This window comes from Argiope bruennichi, chromosome 10 (assembly GCF_947563725.1).
Source record: "Argiope bruennichi chromosome 10, qqArgBrue1.1, whole genome shotgun sequence".
In the NCBI taxonomy this organism is placed as follows: Eukaryota; Metazoa; Arthropoda; class Arachnida; order Araneae; family Araneidae; genus Argiope; species Argiope bruennichi.
In genome coordinates, this window is record NC_079160.1 from 90,545,191 (window position 1) to 90,566,432 (window position 21,242).

The 21,242-nt window shown below is 29.9% G+C and overlaps 1 protein-coding gene across 1 annotated transcript; it reads right to left on the bottom strand.

Moving 5' to 3' along the window:
- Positions 1 to 10,064: 10,064 nt before the first annotated feature.
- On the bottom strand, positions 10,065 to 17,024 carry LOC129988022 (zinc finger protein 271-like). The gene is made up of 2 exons (XM_056096098.1): positions 16,748 to 17,024; positions 10,065 to 11,463 (listed from the first exon to the last, which is right to left on the bottom strand). The coding sequence occupies exon 2, from the start codon at positions 11,236 to 11,238 to the stop codon at positions 10,216 to 10,218; it is 1,023 nt and encodes a 340-aa protein (XP_055952073.1). The 5' UTR covers positions 11,239 to 11,463; positions 16,748 to 17,024; the 3' UTR covers positions 10,065 to 10,215.
- Positions 17,025 to 21,242: the final 4,218 nt, after the last annotated feature.

Genomic DNA, 21,242 nt, shown 5'->3' on the forward strand with positions numbered 1-21,242 from the left:
ACTCACTATGAAGCGCTTCCAAATGTCGCTTAAGTTTATTAGGTTTCATGCTGTCTGCCGTCAACATTTTTGTGCAAATAATACCCTGGGGCCTTTCTTCTTCATTTACTTCAGTACTGGTAAACCCAAAGTATTCTTGAGAATATCTTTTTGATTTTATTTTCGGAACTACGCTCATCTGTGTACTTGTTGATGCTTCACTATCGTCTAATGCTCACTTGCGCCCGCTTAAAAATTTATCCATGAATCTGCATAAATCTGCTGTCGTGAATATTTAATACGGTGAATTGCAATTAACACGAAAACATATATAACATACACATTGACGATAGATTCGTTAGCGATAGAAGGATCGACTCGAATGAGACTGGCTGGGATTGAAACTGGCGTTATCGAACATTTTCCTACTCCCTATGAGAAAACATTTTCTCACATCTGCGCATGCTCGAGACGGCATCTTGGCGCCATTCCAGAATGTTCGAGACAAATCGGAACTTCCCGCGAAACCGCGAGAATGTTCGACATGGTGGACGCAAGAGCAATAAAAAGACACTGGATTCTTGTTTTGTCAATACTGAGGATCGGTCTTGCCAAATGTCAATAAATTTCCGTATTCTTGGCAATTTTGAAGGTTTAAAATTAAGGTCGTAGTGTAGGTTTAACGCTAAAATACTCAAACTACATTATTATTGTATACATTTTATTGTATGCGGGGGGCGTGATGAAAATTACGCTGACTTACAAGGTTTAAATTGTAAAGAAGTTACTCGGATTTTCTGTGTTTTGATAGTCAAACATACTTCATGGGTTTAAATATTCAACTTCACACACACACACACACATTTCGAATAGTTGGGTATAATTTTGAAGTATTTTTTTCGTGTAATTAAAAAAAAAAGCAAATCGTTACCTTATAAATTGAACAATATCCCAGTGACACAAATCACACTATAACAATTCTGCAATAAAAACAAAAGTATGTTTTTTGCCAATGTATATTTTTACGAAACAAAAAAATACTTATAACCCTTATAAGTATAAGTAGTATGGGTAAGTAAAATATTTTACAAAAGTTTCTGTTGCGTTATGCTCAACACAACATAAAACAACTTTGTGCTTTCGAGAATAACATTGCCTGAAATTAATATAACTCGCTTTCAGAATGTAACAAGAAAGAAACAGGAGTAGTGATCTTACTAAAACCTTTCTCTATACACATATTCTTTAATACACTTGTCTTGCCAGAGAATGCCTTACATGGCATTGGCGTACAATAGTTATAAAATATTAACTTTTGGCGTGGATTAAGCATTTTTACTGAAACTGTCATTTCATCCATGGCGATAGTACTCGAAAATCGAATTTGTGTTTTAGACGCTCTTTTCTCAACTATTGAAACAAAAGTTTGACACAAAACTCCATTGTAGTTACAAATTTCCATACTAAATTTGATATATTTAAGTCATTGCATTTTTGACTATACTTTTTACTTGTTTTTGAAAGTACAGACCGACATACAGTTAACCCCTAATTCGATTTCGCCCAAACTTTGACAGGCGTCTACACTTTGGATGTTAAATTTGTATATTGAATTTTATTTGTCTAGTTCTCTTTGTTTTGTAATCATCGCATTAACTTATATTCAAACAGCTGGACTTCCTTTGATCAGAATTTACTTGATAGAAATCTGCAATTTTGTTCAAATTGTCTCTTAATTATCTTTGTCATAGAACAGATGGACATAAACGAAAAAGTAAAAAAAGCTCACGGAAATAAATCTTACAGATAATAATTCTGATTCTAAGTAGTACAAAGTGATTAATTAATGTTATTTAAATTACTAACTGAAATCTATCCTTGAAATTAAATTGGACATTAATGGGTTAAAAACTGACCAAGCATAATCAGAATCAACAAAAATGCTCTTTTCGGGAAAGGAATAATTATCTTAAACATATCGTATGACTAATTAAATGCTAGGTTATTTTTTAATTAATTAATATTCAATTTAATTTCAGTTCAATTTTATATAAATTATGTTCAAAAGATGAAGATTTAATTAACTACAAAATAAAATTAAATTCCAAATTTTCTTTTCTTTTTTTGTTTCGTTAAAAATTTTTTTAAAGAACAATTATCAAAAAATTGGTAAAGTAGCATTGTAAAGAACTTTATAAATTAAATGCACACATTAAAAATGCTTAAAATATAAGAAAAATAAAGACGAGAAACAGTTTAAAATATTATAAATTTATTTTTTACTAGCCGCCTTTGGCGACCAGCCGGTTCGCCAGTATTACCGCTCGCTACAATTTTCAATTAAGTATTTTAAGTAACTGGTCTCTTGATAGATTCTCAAACGAAGCATTTTTAATCTTCAAATTTTGATAGTCATACCAAACTTATACTGTTGTTTAGATCGTTTACTATATATATTTTCCTAATTTGTTGTAATTTCCGGTAAAACTTCAACTTTAATTTAAAGTGGAAATGCTGAGATTGCAATTAATATAAAGATATTTTTTAATGAAACCAAGCGTTTTATTTTATTTATCATTTTTATTGTTATTTATTAATTATTATTATTATTGAATATGAGTACTGCAAACAGAATCGCTCGGTATTTAAGTCTTATGTGAATTACAAAATATTTTTCATAATTTATGTAATATCTCAAAGAATAATTCAACAAAAATTTCTCAGATTCAGCCTAAAATTCAGTTTTTAGTTTTGCTTTCAAAAGGATTGAAATGGAATCAATAATAATATTTTGTTCCGGCCTATAAATATATTTCAAAAATTATGAAGTTTAAATTTAATGCAGTAAGGTATCATATTCTGAGAAATATTCTGGACACACCAAATTTTAAATAAATGAATGAATGTTTCAATTTTCAACGATCAACTAAGACTGATTTATGAAGTTATGAATTTTAAAAATTTAGAAAAACTCAACATTTTCATAATTTTAGGCCAATTAATCTTGAGAAACCTACGCGCTGATTGGCGTATTTTCTTTGAAACGATCGATGGAAAATCTAAAATTATCCTTTTTTATTGAATAGTGATACTTAAATTTTCATAAATCAGTCAGTTTAAGTGATTGATTTAGTAAATTGGAAATTAACTCTTTTTATTTAAAATATTAGTGTTTCAAGAACATTTTCTTTAACATGATTTCCACAGCAGAATCTTTATGTAAAATCAAAAATTCGTTATTTATTAGAGCATTTATTGGATCAAGTTACATTAAATATAATCATTTTCCATTTAGACCATTTTAGAAGATCTGTGTCTATTACTAAAGGTTTACAAATTAGCTGTGTGGTTCTGATTTGAATGGATATCCTGTTCATATTAAACAAAACTTGCCTTAAAATAAAACTGATTTATTGGATTAATAATATAGATAGTGTAAAAGATCATAAAATAAATTTTCTTGAATTAATTTTTTAGAAAAAATAATATTTCATATTTGTTTCATTTCCTACAGACCGTACTGAAAATTATATTTTTGCAGATTTCATTTCCAAAAAGATTTAATTTATTTTCAATTGGAGCTTTAATCAATCAACACTTTGAAAAAAGCTAATTTTTCCCCATGAATGCGAAACGTGCTCGTGCAGTTTAAATTTTATTTTTATTTTGTACGAAAAAAAATTGTTGAAAAATATAGTTAAAAAAATTAATTAAAAATAGAAATTTAATTTTAAGGTTAAAACATTGGTATCATTTAAAAGAGAAATTTTTGATCTTTAACTTGATGTAAAAATCTTTTTTATGCGGTAATATTTTCGGAAGTTATAGCAGAAACACGCCAAAATTTCGCTTTAAAAAAAATTCTAATTAAAAATTCGAAAAAATAACCCCCAGGTGCACATTCCCGGCCTCCAAGGTATACACGTGCCAAATTTCGTAGCTGTTGGTCGAACGGTCTGGCTTGTAGAGCGTCAAAACACACACACACACACACACATTGAGCTTTATTATAAGTACTACCGCCTTTGGTGACCAGCCGATCCGCCAATCTTCATGTTCATTTAAATTTTAATAATTAAATAGGTTGAACCGGAGTTTAACCGCCTTCTTCGCCCAGTTGCGATAACGCGCCAAAGCTGACAATCTTTATTATGCACTATAATTGAATATCTGCTCCTTTGCTTTTGAACATTTCGCAAGACCGTTGTTGGCAGTTTTTAAAAATTTTGCCATTCAGGGGGTTAAACTCCGGTCGTACCATTAAATATTTTACGCAATTCCAACTTTAATAGATTCTTCATCAAAATATTTTAAAACTTCATATTTTGATAGTCATATAATTCACTCATAATATTATAAAGGCCTTCAGTCATAACGTAATATGTATCTCTCTAATTTTCTGTTACCTCTCGTAGAATTTATGTTTTAAATTAAAGTGTAAATGATTAATCTGCAATTAATATAATAATATTTTTTACTGAAACAAAGCATTTTTTTAATAATATGATTACTGATAACAGAGTCACTGAGCATTTAAACTTTATGGGCACTAAAGAATATCTTTCTTAATTTATGTAATATCTCAAGAATTTGTCAACAAAATTTTCTCAGATTCATCATGAACACATCTATTAATTAACAATGTTTCATTTTAAATGCATCGAACACTAAGAAAATAAAATGAATCGTTTAAAATAATCAGTCGAAAACAGGTTTTAAAAAACTTCTTAAAAAACGATGTAGTTAAAACTATAAGCATATACAAAAAGATATATAACTAACATAAATACAATTTAATTACAAAAGCATGCAACTAACCTAAAAATAATTTAAATCACTGTTGTTGTTTGTTTCTTATGGCACTTGCCACGGACAAGCCTGCTGTTCAAACACAGCCGATTTAAGCCTAAGGGGGACGCCTCTTGTTTTTATCGTAGCGCCAACTAGGGCCAAGAGTACGACTTTGCTACTCACGCATCACTCATTCGCTTGCACAACCCCTTTTTACAGGAGGGCACATTCACACATCTCACAGATAGAACAGGAAGAACAACCATGCCCAAACCGGGACTCGAACCCGGGACGCCCAGATCACGGGGAAGATGCGCTACCCCTATGCTAGGACGCCGGCATTTAAATCACTGAAAACAGGTTTAAAAAAAACTACTTAAAAAAAAACGATGTACTTAAAACTATAAGCATATACAAAAAATATATAACTAACATAAATACGATTTACTTACAAAATCATGCAACTAACCTAAAAATAATTTAAATCATCCGTTGATAGTGGTTGTCATGACAACAATCAGAACAATGCGCATGCGTGAATTTTCTTCGCCAGTTGGGTAACGCAAATGCGTGAATTTTTCTATGCCAGTTGGGGTAACGCTATGCAGATTATACATTTTTAATTTCCTTTATTCTGTGTTATTTTAATTCAAAAGTACTTCAGAATGAATCTGAAACATGGATTAATTAACAATGTTTAATTTTAAATGCATAAAACATTAAGAAAATAAACAGAATCGTTTGAAATAATCCGCCGAAAAATGTTAACCCTAGCCTCATTTCTGTTGGGAGAAAAAAAAGCTGAAGTCTTACTCATTTGGCGGTGGGGAAAATGGAAGATTTTTTTGGCGGGAAAGTTGGCGGTGGGGAAAATGGAAGATTTTTTTTGGCGGGAAAGTTAGTTTTTAATTAATAATTAAAATTCTAATTAAAAATTCAAAAAAAGGGACCCCAGGTGCACATTCCCTACCTCTAAGATATACATGTACCAAATTTGGTAGCTGTATGTCAAATGACCTGGCCTGTAGAGCGCCAACACACACACACACACATTGAGCTTTATTATAAGTATAGATTAAAATAATAAACTTTCGAATTCTTTGTATTGCACTGAAAATAAATTAAAGCAAAAAACACGACAAATTGATTTTCGAATAAGAAATTGTTTAAGAGTTAGGAAAATAATGACTTCGTAGAAAAAGCAAAAACAATGCCGTGCATTTTGATTTAGCATTCCACTGGAAAGTTTAAATGTCCTATAAATAGGATGCAAGGTATTAGAAGGTTAAAGGAATTTTTAGGAATGGAGATAATTAGCATTACAGTTTAATAGATCGAATAAAAATATCTATGTAACCGTATGTTTATTAGTTGGGTTCTAATTTTACGATATTTGAATTTGATATTCATATTGTAATAACAAGATGCAATTAATAATTTATTTGTATTTGTAGCGCAAAAGCAGATTTACTAGTCTGATTATGTGATACAAGCACAAAGGTGGTAAATTTTATGGGGGGGGGTAAATAAAGAAGAGGAAAGAAAAGAAAGATATAATTGCAATGATTTTGTATGTCTGCAGCTTCAACGAATCCAACAGCCATTTTTATATATATATAAAGATATTGCTGACTTGTCAAAGCTTTGGATAAAATAAACAGTTTTATTAAAATCTAAATAAAGTTCCATTGCAAAATTGCAATTCACAAGCATATTATAAAACATTTAAAATTTAGTTTTGGCCGTAGAAGGACTAGCAACAAAATTCAATATTATTTAAATTCAAATAATATTCAATATGCAAAATCGCATAAGAACAAGCACATTATAAAATAATGAGAATTTACTTTTGGCTGTAGGAGGGCTAGCAAAGAAAATTCACAAAAGTTTTATAAAAATTTAAATAATATTCCATATGCGAAATCGCATATAGAGCAAGCACGTTATAAAACAATGAAAATTTACTTTTCTGTAGAAGGGCTAACAAAAAAAAAGTTTTATTAAAATTCAAATAAAGTTACATAAGCAAAATAGTAATTCATAAATACATTACAAAACAATAAGAATTCAATTTTGGATTAAAAAAAAAAAAAAACTCATTATGCAAATAGTTGACTGCTTGTAGTGAATACTTTTTTTTTTTTTATCAAAAGCCGGAAATAAATATCACTTTAAAAGATGACACATTTTTAATTATAATTAACAAAAATAATGTAGAAAATGGAACGACAAATTTTCAGCAATGAAAAATTATTAATCACCTGAAAAATAATTTACAATCAACCTTCCCAAACAAACATTAAAAAAAAAAAAAAGATTTCCCCAACTTTTTTTTTTTTATTTTGGTTTTGTTTAATCAGTTACTCAGTTTGACCTCTTCGGAAAACACGTATCTAAATTGTCATAAACACACACATACAATAAATAAATTAATCAATTTTTATATAAATATAATAACTGTCATTGTAATAACGCCAAATATTGTACTTCCGTGACAAGTATATTCGTCAAAAGCAGTTGACTGGTTAAACTGTGATGCCTGCTACATTTTGATAGCTATTTAAGATGGAATTATCATTTCATAAAATGGTAAAATTAATCGTATGTTTAAACGAATTATAAAGTAAACATTACACAAACACACATGCAAGTTATTCTAATCGGCTTAGTTCGGAAGTTAAATACTTTCATGCATAATTTTAATTAAAAAAACTAATTTTGTATAAATTAATATACTACATGTAATTTTTTTCTTTTGCCTGTATAGTCTTATTATTTTAGCACAGTGGTAATTCTCTCTCTCTTTTTTTAAAAAAATTTCTGATTAGTTCTTAAAATTTCCGGAAAACTAACTAACGGTCTCAATTATAAAATAAACTTTAATGTATCAATAGGAAACGTATAGTTTGAGTCTCTAAATAATTTCTAGAAACAATAAGGTTTGCAATATTATCATTCTTGAATGGCTGCATAATTAAATGCAGAGCTCAATTTTTCTCCATTCTTTTGATGTTACTCATCTGCCTTTTTCCTCGCGTTGCCGGCAGGCTATTTACTGATGCGCATGCCTTTAATTCCTTCTTATGCGCCAATATTTCTTGAAAAATAAGTTAAGATCGGAAGGCCCTTCGAACTTCATATAAACAGGAGCGAGTGTGGCCATTCAACTTCAAATCTGAATTCGCCTTCCGTTTTCTTTGTCGCTATGCCAAATAAATTGCACTTAAAACATGTTTTAGGTGCTACTTACTATGGCAACACAAAGCTAGAACAACTTATTAAACTGACGTAAAAAAGACACAAGAGCAACGAAGATAGCAGTAAAGAGCAAACCCAACGTATGGATGGAGATCCTTTCTATTCTTCGAGGACAGAAGGGAATGTGAGACATTAGAAATAATGGGAAGGCCTGATTGGACATTGCAGCTACATTGAAAGAATGATACCGAGGAAATGGAAGAACAGTACGGCAAAAGAGGAAAGTAGTATAGAGTAAGCCCAATGCTCGGTGAAAAGAAAAACAGAAATCCTGTGTTCAATTGAGTTCAGTTATATTTAACGTCCCAGCGGGAGGACGTTTGGACCCGACGGATTTGACGTGCACCAGATCTGCTTACTTCGGTGGAATCGAGTCTCGAACTTGGACCTTCTGGTTCCGAAGCCGAGATCTTACCACCAGGCCACCTTGGCTCCTACAGAAATTCTGCCACTGGATCTCTTACGAGCCTTTTCCCTGGACTGGAATCTTTGAAGAGGATAAAAGGAATTATCAGACATTAGGAATAATGGAAAGGCGCGATTGAGCCATTGGAGATAAATTGAAAGAAAAATACCAAGCGAAGATCGCTAAGATAGAAGGAACAGCATGGCAAAAGAGGTAAGCAGTAAAGAGCAAACCTAATAGGCGGTGGATGGCGAACCAGAAATCTTACGCTAATTTCAATTCATTATATTAACGTCCCGTTTCAAAGTAATTCCAGTTATTTTAGAACGGACCTCGTAATAGCGCGCACCATACCCACTTCTTCGGTGGAACCGAATCTCAAACTTGAAACCCTCCGGTTCCGAAGCCCAGATCTTACCACCAGGCCAACGTTGCCCCCACAGAAATTCTGTGAATTTGGATCTATTACGAAATTTTTTTCTGGATCGGAATCTTTGAAGAGGATAGAAGGGATTATCAGATATTAGGAAGGCCCGATTGAGCTGTTGGAGATAAATTGAAAGAAAGATAACGAACAAAGGTAGCCAAGATGGAAGAACAGTACGACACGGAGGAAGAGAAAAATAATTAAAACTGAAGATAATTAACGAACCGTTGGCTCAATTAAAAAACAGAGTGCACTCCTTTTATTGGTGAACATATCACACAGCTGATCCATAACTTTTGATGAATTCATTGATTGAAAAATAAGATTTAAATTGAAGAGAATCTCGCCAGCCAAAAATGAAATCGATGCGTGGGAGAGCCGCGCTCAAATAGTATCCCCGAAGCCAAAAATCACAGGGATTAAGATGTGCAGAACGAGATGATTAGGTTGACGGAAACACACGACTGTCATTCGTAGAATGAAGCCGAAGAAACTGCTGTACAAATATGTGGAGTCGCTTCATCTTGCATAAAAATAATTGTATCAAGACATTGGCGCTGTTGCATTTGAAGTACAACAAAATATTTAAGCATGTTTTGGTACTTTCGTAAATTCTCAAGTCGCCAAAATTCTCGAAGTGCAGTCGCAACACTCCCCTTGTTTTCATAAAACTTCACAAGCAAAGGGCGAAGCCTCGCTGATAAGAATGACATTTTCCTAGCTTTATCCCTTTTATGCGGAGAACCAAGGATTTATGCAATTTTTTTTTGCTTATAGTGCGAAATTGCAGCTATAGTTTCTTCGCTTTTTTTTCTTTCCATATAACCAATAGAAGGTAAAAAGGAAAAATTCCACACCATTTGTGTCTCTTCAGAATATTTGTTGTTGTACAGCGCCACTATCGGTGTTTCTGGAACTAGCTTCCCCCCCCTCCTCGTAATCCGTTTCCCCATGTCTTGAATAATATGTTCACCAATTTTGGAACCTTTACACTGAGTAGTTCGCTGAATAGAGAGCTCAGAGTAGGGGTATTTTAGTTTTGATCGCCTTGTATTATAATTTACTTATAATAAATGTTATAATAATTAACAGAATATGTAGTTATAAATTTTGTATGAGTAATAAAAAATTGTACATAAACATTTAAACACAAATATTTAATCAATGTATATACATTTCTTTAAACTGATGTGACTGATACAAAATTCAAAACTGATGTGAAAAGTACAAAATGCCTTCTTTATTTTGTATATTATAAACAAACATATAACCAGACATTCAGATCATAAGTACACATTCAGATCATAAATAAGTTTCTGTGATATATGATGTAAATATAATGATTAAAAATTTCTCAGTTTCTATTCATACTATTTTCTTTCTTCAAATGAAGGAGTTTATGCCTCTTCATATCGCCCTTTTGAGAAAATGCTTTATCACATACATCACAAGCAAACGGTTTCTCCTTAGTGTGAACAAGATAATGTCTCTTAAGGTTGCTCTTACGTGGAAATGCCTTGTTACAAATACTACAGATAAAAGATCTTTCTTTTGTATGAGTAAGATAATGTCTAGTTAAAGTGTTTTTCACAGAAAAGGCTTTATTACATATTTCACAAGAGTAAGGCCTTTCTTTTGTATGATGACGATAGTGCCTTTTCAAACTAGATTTACAGGAATAGGTTCTTTCACAAAATTCACAAGCAAGAGAAATTTTTTCTGGCAATTTGCCAGATTTTATTACGTTAGAATTGAGAACGACAGATTTTTCACAACGTTGAACGCGTTGATGATATCTTAAGCTACCTTTCTGGGCGAATGTTTTAGAACATATGTCGCACTGGAAAGATTTTTCTTCTTCATGAAGAAAACAATGGATTCTTAAATCAGATTTTCGAGTAAATGTCTTGATACATAGTTGGCATGAGAATGGTTTTTTGTCCAAATGTGTTCTCAAATGTAGCTCTAAACTGCCCTTTTGATTAAATGCTTTGTAACACACATCACAAGCAAAAGGCCTTTCGTTAGTATGAATCAGAATATGTCTGTTTAAATGACTATTAGAAGCGAATGAATGGGAGCACTCACTACACTTAAAAGGTTTTATGTTGAGGTGAGTACGATAATGTCTTTCAAATCCACTTTTTTTAGAAAATGACTTATGGCATAGATCACATATGAAAGTGTTTTCAGTTAAAAGATTGTGCCTAATTGAACACTTGTTCTTTGTGAGTTTTCCTCCACAAGGATCAGTAGAATGAATCTCTTTATTGATATAAACTGAAGGATGGGGATGTGAATTTTCTTTTTCAGCGAGAATCTCAATAGAAACATTATTTATATAAGGTTTCAACTCCGGAACATTGCAGCAAGGCATGATCAAGGATTCATTTAAGAATGGTCAATTGATTTTTAAAAGGCGATATTTGTAAGAATTTTTATTTCTAAGACAATTAAAATGGCTACTAAATTGTGTATTTTAAGAAAAGTTAAAATCTTTTCATTTGTGTATTAATATTCCCACAACAACCTGGTTTCTTAAGAAGTAAATATAAATTACATTTTTCATTTTCTTTGATCCAGCTATCCAAACTCTGTGTTTCTGTAAAAGAAAAGAAAAAAAAAATTCAATTAAAAAAAAAACTGAAACTACAGAAATAAAAAGAAAATAGATTAATTTATTACTATGGCAATAGCTAAAACAAAGAATTTGAAATCAAAGACCACTGAAACCAAACAATTTGATAATTTATTCTTCCAAACCTACTTTGAAGGCATGCCATCGTTTGCAGCCATGCCATTCTATTCACATGAACCATAGGAAGAGAAGGAAGGATTAGTTTTCTAATCAAATACTCTTATACCAGAAGAAAAATTGCCAAATAAGAAACTAACTGAAAATTCAAATAAGGAAATCTTTCAAAGATGCCAATTATGCTTTAAGTTATAAAATGATATTACCATTAAAATAATTATATAATATTAACATTAAAGCAAATATTTGAAAATGCTTTGGTAGATCATATTTGAATTTGTTTATAAAAATGACCAATTGATTATTAAAGAAGTAAAAATTCTATTAATAAAGTAAGTGCAAATTCCTCAAATGAGTTTTCTGAGCTTTCAAAAACTACCATTACTGCAGTAACTGGTAATAATGACCACCTAAAATACAGCAATGATAATAATAATACTCAAATAATAACTTTTTTGTATATTTCGGAGAAATCATGAACATAAAGAGTAAACAATGCAAGTTATTTATTTATTTATTTTTTCATTAAGGGATTATAAATAGCTAACAAATTATAGCAGGGAGTTTGAATGAAAATTTTATTAAATCTTCATTTCTAACAATAACTCAGATTCTAAATTTATAAAATGTAAAATTAGTAGCTGAAGTTTAAAAAAATATATCTACCATCTATATATAACAAAAAGTCAAAATAAATTATGTAAACTTCACCATATTGAAAAAAAAAATTAATAAATATTTCATTGAAGCAGAAGGAGCATACTTTTATATAAAATATCCTATATCATGTTTTATCATCATATCTTTCATGCTGTGCAGTACTTAGAGATAATATTAATATGCATATTCCACAAACCAATTATTTATATCTCTTTTAAAAAAAAGAAAATAGATAATTAAAAATTATATTAATGTTAAATAGATAAGTCTAAATTTTTTTTATTGCTCTATTTCCCCTTGTAGATCAATAGATCTCTCTCAGTCTTAAATCATAATTCCTACAAAAAGCACCATACAAGGTTTTGTTTCATGAATTTCAAAGTTTATTTTAACAGTATTAAGACTGATTCATTTTAAAATCACTGACTTCTCTAAGTTGTTCTTTTAATTTGGATTATCCCATGTCACTTCAACACATTCTATAAATCTTGAAATCTCAGTTTTTGAGGATGTACTATTCATATAGATATGGGGAAATACCAAATCCCATAAGGTACATCAGCTAATATTTATTTTAACTAATAATCAATCTAAATTAATAAATAGAAAATATATTGTGTATTATTCCTTTTCGTTTAGTGATTGAATAATTAAGTCAACATTTTTCAAACTGTTTATAAGAATCAAGATCAAGAATATTAATAACAATCTGATAGTCATGTATTTGTTATTTCTCAAGGTTGAAAACTGATTGGTAGTGACTGTTTTGGTGATTTAATTAACCAGATTCTCATTTGCATTTACCTATTCAACTGTTTTATTATAGTTACTAAAAAGATTTTTCTTTTCCAATATATAAACAAGTCATGCCAAGCTCTTACTTGAGGTATACAGCATTCAGTAGACTTATATAAAATTTTAATTAAATTTTTTTAAAAAAACTCATATTTTAAATTTATTCTATGAATAGTTATTAATTTTGTTAATCACCTGGCAAAATATAAATTTGTGATGACGTGTTACTTGTTAAAAAAAATTTTTTTATGTTTTTTCTCTCTCATTAATATTCTATATGTAGTTGAATATTACAAGAATTCTAAGCTTTACAATCACGTGAAAATAAATATGAACATAAGCCTGATTAAACATTACAGTACTGAAAACAATCTGAATAATGATTACAGTCTAAAGTAAAACTTTTTATTTAGTTGTAGGAATCTTTACTATAGAATGCTTGAAAAAGCCATCTTTGTCTGGCATACAGCACTTTCAAGTGCAATATTGTTCCAGTGGAAGGTATAGAAATAATTTCTGTCAAAACATCCCCTGTCAACCCACAACCCTCAAAATAATATTTCATGGATATGAGAATAGAGAACATGGCCCAGATGGATGGGCTTTTTAAAAAATATCATTAAGTTCTCAATTTTTTAAATTTAACTTCAAGTTAATGTTTTTAATGCATGATCTAAAAGTATTAACAGTTGATTGCAGATCTGGATGGTTTTTCTGGATTAAGTGTTTTAGACTTACTGCATTCTTTCTTCAGGTTAGCTATTTACTTTTATGTAAGTATAAAGCTTAACATTCTTGCTATACTTAGTTTAATATAGGTCATCAATGCAACATAAAGCTTCAGTTGAATTTTTTTAAACAAATAAGCCATCATCATTCCATATTTATATTTTGACAGGTAATTAACTATTTACAGAATAAATATGGAAATTTTAAAGTCAACACTTTTTGGAAAAAATTTAAAATAAAAATTTTATTTAGATTGCAGTAAAAAATAATTACAATAGCCTTTATTATGTTGTACACCCTCCACAAGGAGAGTATGAAAATTGCCATACGTCCCAACTTTATAACTCAATTAAGAGATCTGTTTAAGCAATTAAAATTCTGTCGGGTTTTTTTTTTTTTTTTGGCAAATTTTTGAAACTTTATGTAGCCTTAATTCAAAAATGAATTGACATATCTGCATGAAATTTGGCATTTTTCCAAGTATATATGAACAAAACAAAATATGAGCCAAATTTTATAAAAATCTTAGCTGATGAGGTAAATTTTGCTTTAAAATAGTGTTGATTTGACCTTGATATTGAAAAATAAATTTTCCTTTAAATTATTAAAATAAAACAGTTGAATAAAAAAAACCCACAAATGGAACTCTAATTAAAATACCAAGATATTCACAAACACTATGTGCTAACCAGTTTTGAACCACCAGAAACAACAAATGCATGATCATCAGATTGTATTAGTTTGATTTTGATCCCTATAAATAGTTTGAAAAATACCAACTTAATTATTCAACTGCCAAAAAAAAAAAAAAAAAAAAAAAAAGCATGCAATATATATATATTTTTTAAAAATTCAGAATGAATGTTGTTTAAAATGTCTCAATTTAATATCCAATAACAAGAGTGTCTGTATATATATTTATTAGCATAACTACTTAATCTAGCTTTAATAATTGATAGTTTGAATTTCCAAATTTTATCAGACTTTAAAATTAAAAACTGCACAGAAGTCATAATATTAATTTTAATTTAATTTCAGGAACCAGATAGGAAGTAAAAAAAAGCTACCAAAAGCAGTTGCTGCTAGTCATTTGTCAGTAAATGATGAATAACAACAAGCAATCTTGCACTATAAGCAAGGCCCTTAAATATATTTATTCCTGTCTTAGAAATTATTTTATAAAATGCAATTTTAAAATATTTGACAACTTTTTAATACTGAGAGTTTTAATAATTATGTAACACAAATACATTTATATATCATATTTTGTAAAGGAATCTAAATATAAAATTTAATTAGTTTCCTGAAATTTGAATATTGTTAGTAAACTGAACAGAAGACAGGAAATTACACATAACTACATTATTAGCCAATGATTAATAAAAATTTCTTTACATCTTTGAATTATTCTTTGTTGATGCATTTTAATAGACAGATGTAGATCTATTTTTCTTAAATTTGGATTAATGAATATTAGTTTTGTAAATACATATGAACTACTTATAAATATGTTAAACTCACTATGAAGTATAACTTGTTTTAATTAACCTTTAAGTTTCTATACAAATCTCCTTTGAAAATAACAGAACAGATAGTTTGTCATTTTTACTGAGCAGGAAAAAAAACAACAACAACAAAACAAACATAATATGAAATAAATTGATGTAGGAATCATAGATCAATCAAGTCACCTTGAATCATATCTATGTGATAAATATTCATATTTTCCGAACCTAAAGTACATCATAAATTAAACTGCGAATCAAACATCAATATTCTAATGTAGCATGAAGAGAAATTCAGTATCAAACTACCTATCTTGAGAGACAGTAGATACATTATATAAAATCTGTGCCCGAGAATTGTTATGAAATTTACAAGCAAGGAAACCCTTTTTTGTAACTCTCCAACAGCAATAAAATGAGCGCTCATTAATAGGTAATGAATATTTACCTTATTTGCAATATTAAAGAATGTTACACAATTGCCAAGCTAACATTTTTTAAAGAAAACAAACTGAAAATAAGATAACCTCACCGTACTCTTTAATTGATATTTGGCAATGAATGCCTGATAAAATTTGCAATCCATTGCATCTTTTTTTCTTAATAATTGAGCAATAACGTATTCTACGAGTCCCAAAATTTTAAATTACTGCTCAAAAATTATGATTTATTTTTTTAAAAGGCTTATTAGTCAGAATTCATCAATAAGATGCCAAAATAATTGGTCACTTGGAACATAAAACTAGAGATATGAAAAAAAAAAATTATCCTACTTCAATATTAAAGTACTATATAATTTGAAATTGCATTAAAGCTTTTTAACACATATTTTTGTGGATTAGAAATTTTTATTTGGCAGATACGGTACTTACGTATTAACGCCACCGCAGCTACATATTTGGCGGTTTTTGCGCTAATGCGCCACTAAAAATGTTATGATTTTAAATAAAGTGTTTTATTTTGTGATTTGTTGTAAAAATTTTAGGTGTAGATTGGCGGCACTTAAAAACCGCCAAATCTGTAGCTGCGGTGGCGTTAATACGTAAATACCACAAATACAAGCATTAACAGTTTTAAATACAAAAGTAATACATACAATCCATTTTATTTCACGAGATTCGAACGATATTTTAAGTGAACAATAAGATCGATTAAATATAGCAATTCTTCGCAAAATGCAACATTAAAATATATTATCTTGATAGAAATATAAACACAGTAAGATGGCAATGGTAAAATATGCGGGACAATCAAAAACAGTAAGAACTACAAATTAAAGTAAACATTTGTCATAGCAAGAGTAATAAAGTTCCTGTGTTCCATGGCGCGATCATCATTATCTACACATAGATTCACAATTTTTTCTACTAATAAGTAGACAGTAAATAACAATGACAAAATAAAGTAAATAACAGTAACTTATGCATAATAAAACTACGTACCTCAAAGCTTACTAAAGTTCAAATTATTACAGCTGAAATGGGTATATTGGGATTTTTAGCAATGAAGGCTGACGTCCCTAATGCCAGAGAATCAGTTAGTAAGTATAAAAAAAACTTCAGTGAAAGCAGAAAAATTTGAAGAAAGCGCTTATGAAAGGCAATTTTTGTGCTAAAGTTCGAAATTCCTAATATTTAACGGAAACTTGATTTGAATGTGAAGAATATGTTACTGCGCATTTTACATCACGCAGGGTTTACCAGTGAGAGCTGTGCGTAGATTAGCAGTAACCGGTTTGGCACAAAAGTAAACAGTAGGACAACTCCATCACTTTTGGCAGCGTCCCAAAAGTTCGACTTCCTACCGGGAGCATTCGTGAAAAAAAAAAAACGTTTTCCCTCTGAAGGATTGTTTACCGCCAAAAATGAAACACGTGAACGATCGTCGGTTTTGTGAAGTAATAAAAGGTTAAAGCTAGGTCTTGAGCATATTTTTTTTTAATTAAAGGACAATAAACTAATATATTTTAATAAAATAAACTCAAAATCAAATTTTATAAATCTTGTTTCTTATTGGAAAAAATGCAATCAATCAATCAATCAGGAACGGCTTTTAGTTGATTGGACCGATTGTTTCCAATAAGGCCCCGCTTTATCATTAGGTTCCACTCCACCACGAGAACACTTCCAATCAAATGTTTATGTTTATGGCGGACGTCATAATGACATGTTTTTGTAGTGAAGTTCCATTTCGAATAGGAGGAATCGGAAGGGGTTATTTCTTTTCTTGGCGTTAATTTAAAGTGACATTGAGCGTGAAGAATTTTCAGCTCCAAATGATAAAATGATTACAATTTTACAATCTAATTAATTGCAATTACAATCTAATTAATATTATTTAAAAATATTGCTTGCAAAACGAATTTATTTAATTCAAGCCCATGAATTGTAGTTTTTAAAAAAAATTTCTGAATTAGTTTTATTAGTTAAATAAACCATACTTTAAGTTTACAGTGATCATGAATACGCTCTTAATTCCCTGTCGTACTAATCAAAGTATGAACTAAAAAAAGAATAAAAATTCTTAAAATTTTGATTAAAAAAATTGAAGTAAGTTTATAATAATTTTTATCACAAAATTATTAAATTTTTTTATCAATAAATATTTATTTATTATTTTTAAAAACTTCATGGTTTATTTATTTGTTCTGTACTATTTATAATAGATATTAAATAAAATGAATAAATCACTCTTTGTTTATTTTAATTTAATATTCATCGTATTCTCTTGCTACATATTTAGCAGAAGTTTTTTCTTAATTCAGATCTTTGGATAAATCGAATTTTTGTGGTAGCCTTTAATTAGCCGAATTTCGCCCTTTTCGTTATTTCACATTGCATTTTTTTTTATTTGCTTAAAAAAATTATGTTTTCAATTTCAATGTAATTGAAATTGAAAATATAATTTTTGAAAACATAATTTGAATATATTTACATTGTTTCAATGTAAATATATTCAAATTTAATTGGATGTTCACGATAATGTAAATTAACAAATAAAAGAGAGAAGATTTTTGAAATATTGGAGGAGAAATAAGAATATTTTTTTCGTTCGAATTTCATTGTCATAATAATGATTAATAAAAATTCAACTCGAATTAAATGTCGAAGCAGTTGAAAACATTTTTTTTTTAACTGAATATCAAGATAATTTTTTTGTTACGTTTGTAAGTCTGAAATTTTACAATGAACTTTTTTCTGCTATTTAAATAATATTAACCATTTTGATTTAAATCTAGAAAATATTCATTTTATGCATGCATTGAATTATGCATTTGATATGCCTTACTTATTTCTTTTTCTAATGTATTTTCTGACCCCCTTCTTTGGTGTGGTGAGCTTTTGAAAACGCTTGAGTATTGTATTCTCTATGACTGTACACAATTTTTATTTTTTCAGAATTTGATTATGAATTGAATGCTTAAATTTTAATTTCATGTCAGTGAACGTCACTTGATAGAGAATTTGAGAAAAAGTTTCATGTCAAGATTTCATAACGTGCAAATTAATGACTAAAAAGTAAAAAGCAGTTAAAATGACAAAATTCTATATTTTTATTTAATAAATGTGCTTTATAAAAAGTGCTTTTTTTTATTAAATTCATTTTTATTCTGGATAAAAACTGGCTGGGTTCCAAATATCATCGAAAATTATTTCCAATTTAGAGCCGCATTTTCTAAGGCTGGACCTGCAATGAGTATTAGTTTTGATTAAAAGTAGAGTAAGCATGAAAAAAGTTAATTTGCTACAAACGCACTTTTTTTTTTCTAAACAGCAATGATATGATTTTAAAATGTAAATTCGAAATTAGTTCTTTTACATTTTATTTTCGTTTGTTTCTTGAAATGAAACTGAATGTTTGTACAGAGTAATGAAAATAATCTTAAATATGCATTTAAAAAATATAATAGAAGTTAAAAATGACATTTCTTTTGGAGCACTAATTTGATATTTATGTAATTTATTTCCTGCAGTAAGATGTGATTTGTCCTTGTTCACTGGAAGTATTTTAATTAGTTTTATACAATTATTGCTACTGGTAACTCTAGTATGACATAAATGAAATTACTTTTTACTTCAGTTTTATTGACCGTTAACCGGTATATTAAAGAAAACATCATTATTTTGACTCGTAATATGATTTGGGTTCGTCTGCAGTAAACAATAAACAAAGAGGGAATGCAATTTATTATTATTATTATTTCAAGTTTTGAGTGTTGATTATGTGCTTAAATTTATAGTATAAACCTGCCATATTATGAAAATGAATGTGATTCATCCAAAAGAAAGAAAGAAAGAAGATAAAAACTTAATTTTAATTACTTCATGAGAAAATGGATTACTGGAATAGCATTATTCCATTGGAAGACAAAGCTCTTATCAAAGTAACGCAAAATTTTTGCGAAAATAGAAGTTTTAAAGAAGCAGTTTTAGGTTTCGCATGTGTATACCCCCAAAATGAATCTTATTATGTGACAGATGAGGAACGTGAAGAAATACGGCGTCATTTTTACTCGTCTACAGCGGAGAGTTATGCGGCTTTCATTAGAGCAAGATACGTTCGATATGAAAGGAATTTATATCGCTGGGAAACAGTCATGGAAGAATACATTCAAAGAATACTAAGCAACACTAAGGAACTTCCTCAATATTTTCACGATGAAGCTAAAGAATGGATATCCAGACACATATTAGAATATTTAAGTTATTGTCGTCGTCTGGAGGTTTTAACTGGATTATCACGTTATTTTTTTGTTGATTTTGTAACTGCCGAAGATTGGAATGTGGAAGGTCGCTTGGATGAGAAGAGTTTGGCAGAGCGTTTGATAGCAAACGAACGGCTGACTGTACTTCAACGCTATCGTATCGCCTGTACGTATTGCCTTACCAATCTTCGGCGTCGTTTATGGTGGAAACTAACCCAAGAAGAAAGGAATTCATTGAACCAAAACGATGATCCTCTTCTTACATTCGAATATAACCGATCAGTTTTATTCTGGTCATATCACATGAAAGGTGGCAAACATTACATGGTCACCGGAGAAGCGGATCCTTGGTTGGGCGCTGCAGAAATAGCGGTTTATGATGGAAATGTATTCGCACTCCGAGAGTCATGGAAAAACATACAATCTCACAGGCAAGGGGCAGAGGCTTCCGACATGGCATTTCGATGCTTGAATCAATGGAAAATTTGCAAAGCAAGCGATTGGAAACGGAAGTTACTAGCTCTTGACTGTTATTCTAGTCCATGGTCTTTTTCAGATTTTTGTTTACCTACTCATTATGCTCGTATGATATCCTTCTTTTTTAAGAATATGGACGAAGACGAGTTAGAGATGTTTTTTGAAGAACTTCTTTTAAGAAGAAAGGATTGGGGTGCATTGATTTATTTTCTAGATTGGCCGAATCTAGACTATTTTTTGCCAACTGTCAGGCTGTTACAGGGATTCATACCAGATGAAGCCCTAAAAATGGTGTATTTAGAAAGTTTATTATATTTGGCTTCAAGACACCAAACACAAGAGGAGCTGACCAGTCCCAATAAAATAAGAATAAATGGCTTTTACGATTATCGCACGGTATTGCGACAGCTATGGGACGAAACTCCGGCAAAGTACAAACGGTATGCTTTCAAAGACATAATGGAACCCAATATTTCTGAAAAATATACATTCTTGATTATGCTATTGGAAAAAAATCCGTTTCTCGAAGAGGATGAATGGCTTTTTATAAGAGTTTTCCGTGATGCAACAGTAAAAGAAAAGAAAGTGTTTTTGATGTCTTCTAAATGGAAGCAAATTTATGTGACACTAGTTCTCAGAGAAAACTGGTCACTGCTTGATTGGTTCACAAAAGAAAGTTTTGACGAAGAAGAAAATGCAGTCTTTAGACGCTGGAATATAACGTCGAGTTTTGGGAGTGGGTTCTGTTTCGATTT

Bases quoted from the DNA above. Each gene is read 5' to 3' on its own strand.
- LOC129988022 (XM_056096098.1), bottom strand. From the start codon at position 11,238: ATGCCTTGCTGCAATGTTCCGGAGTTGAAACCTTATATAAATAATGTT.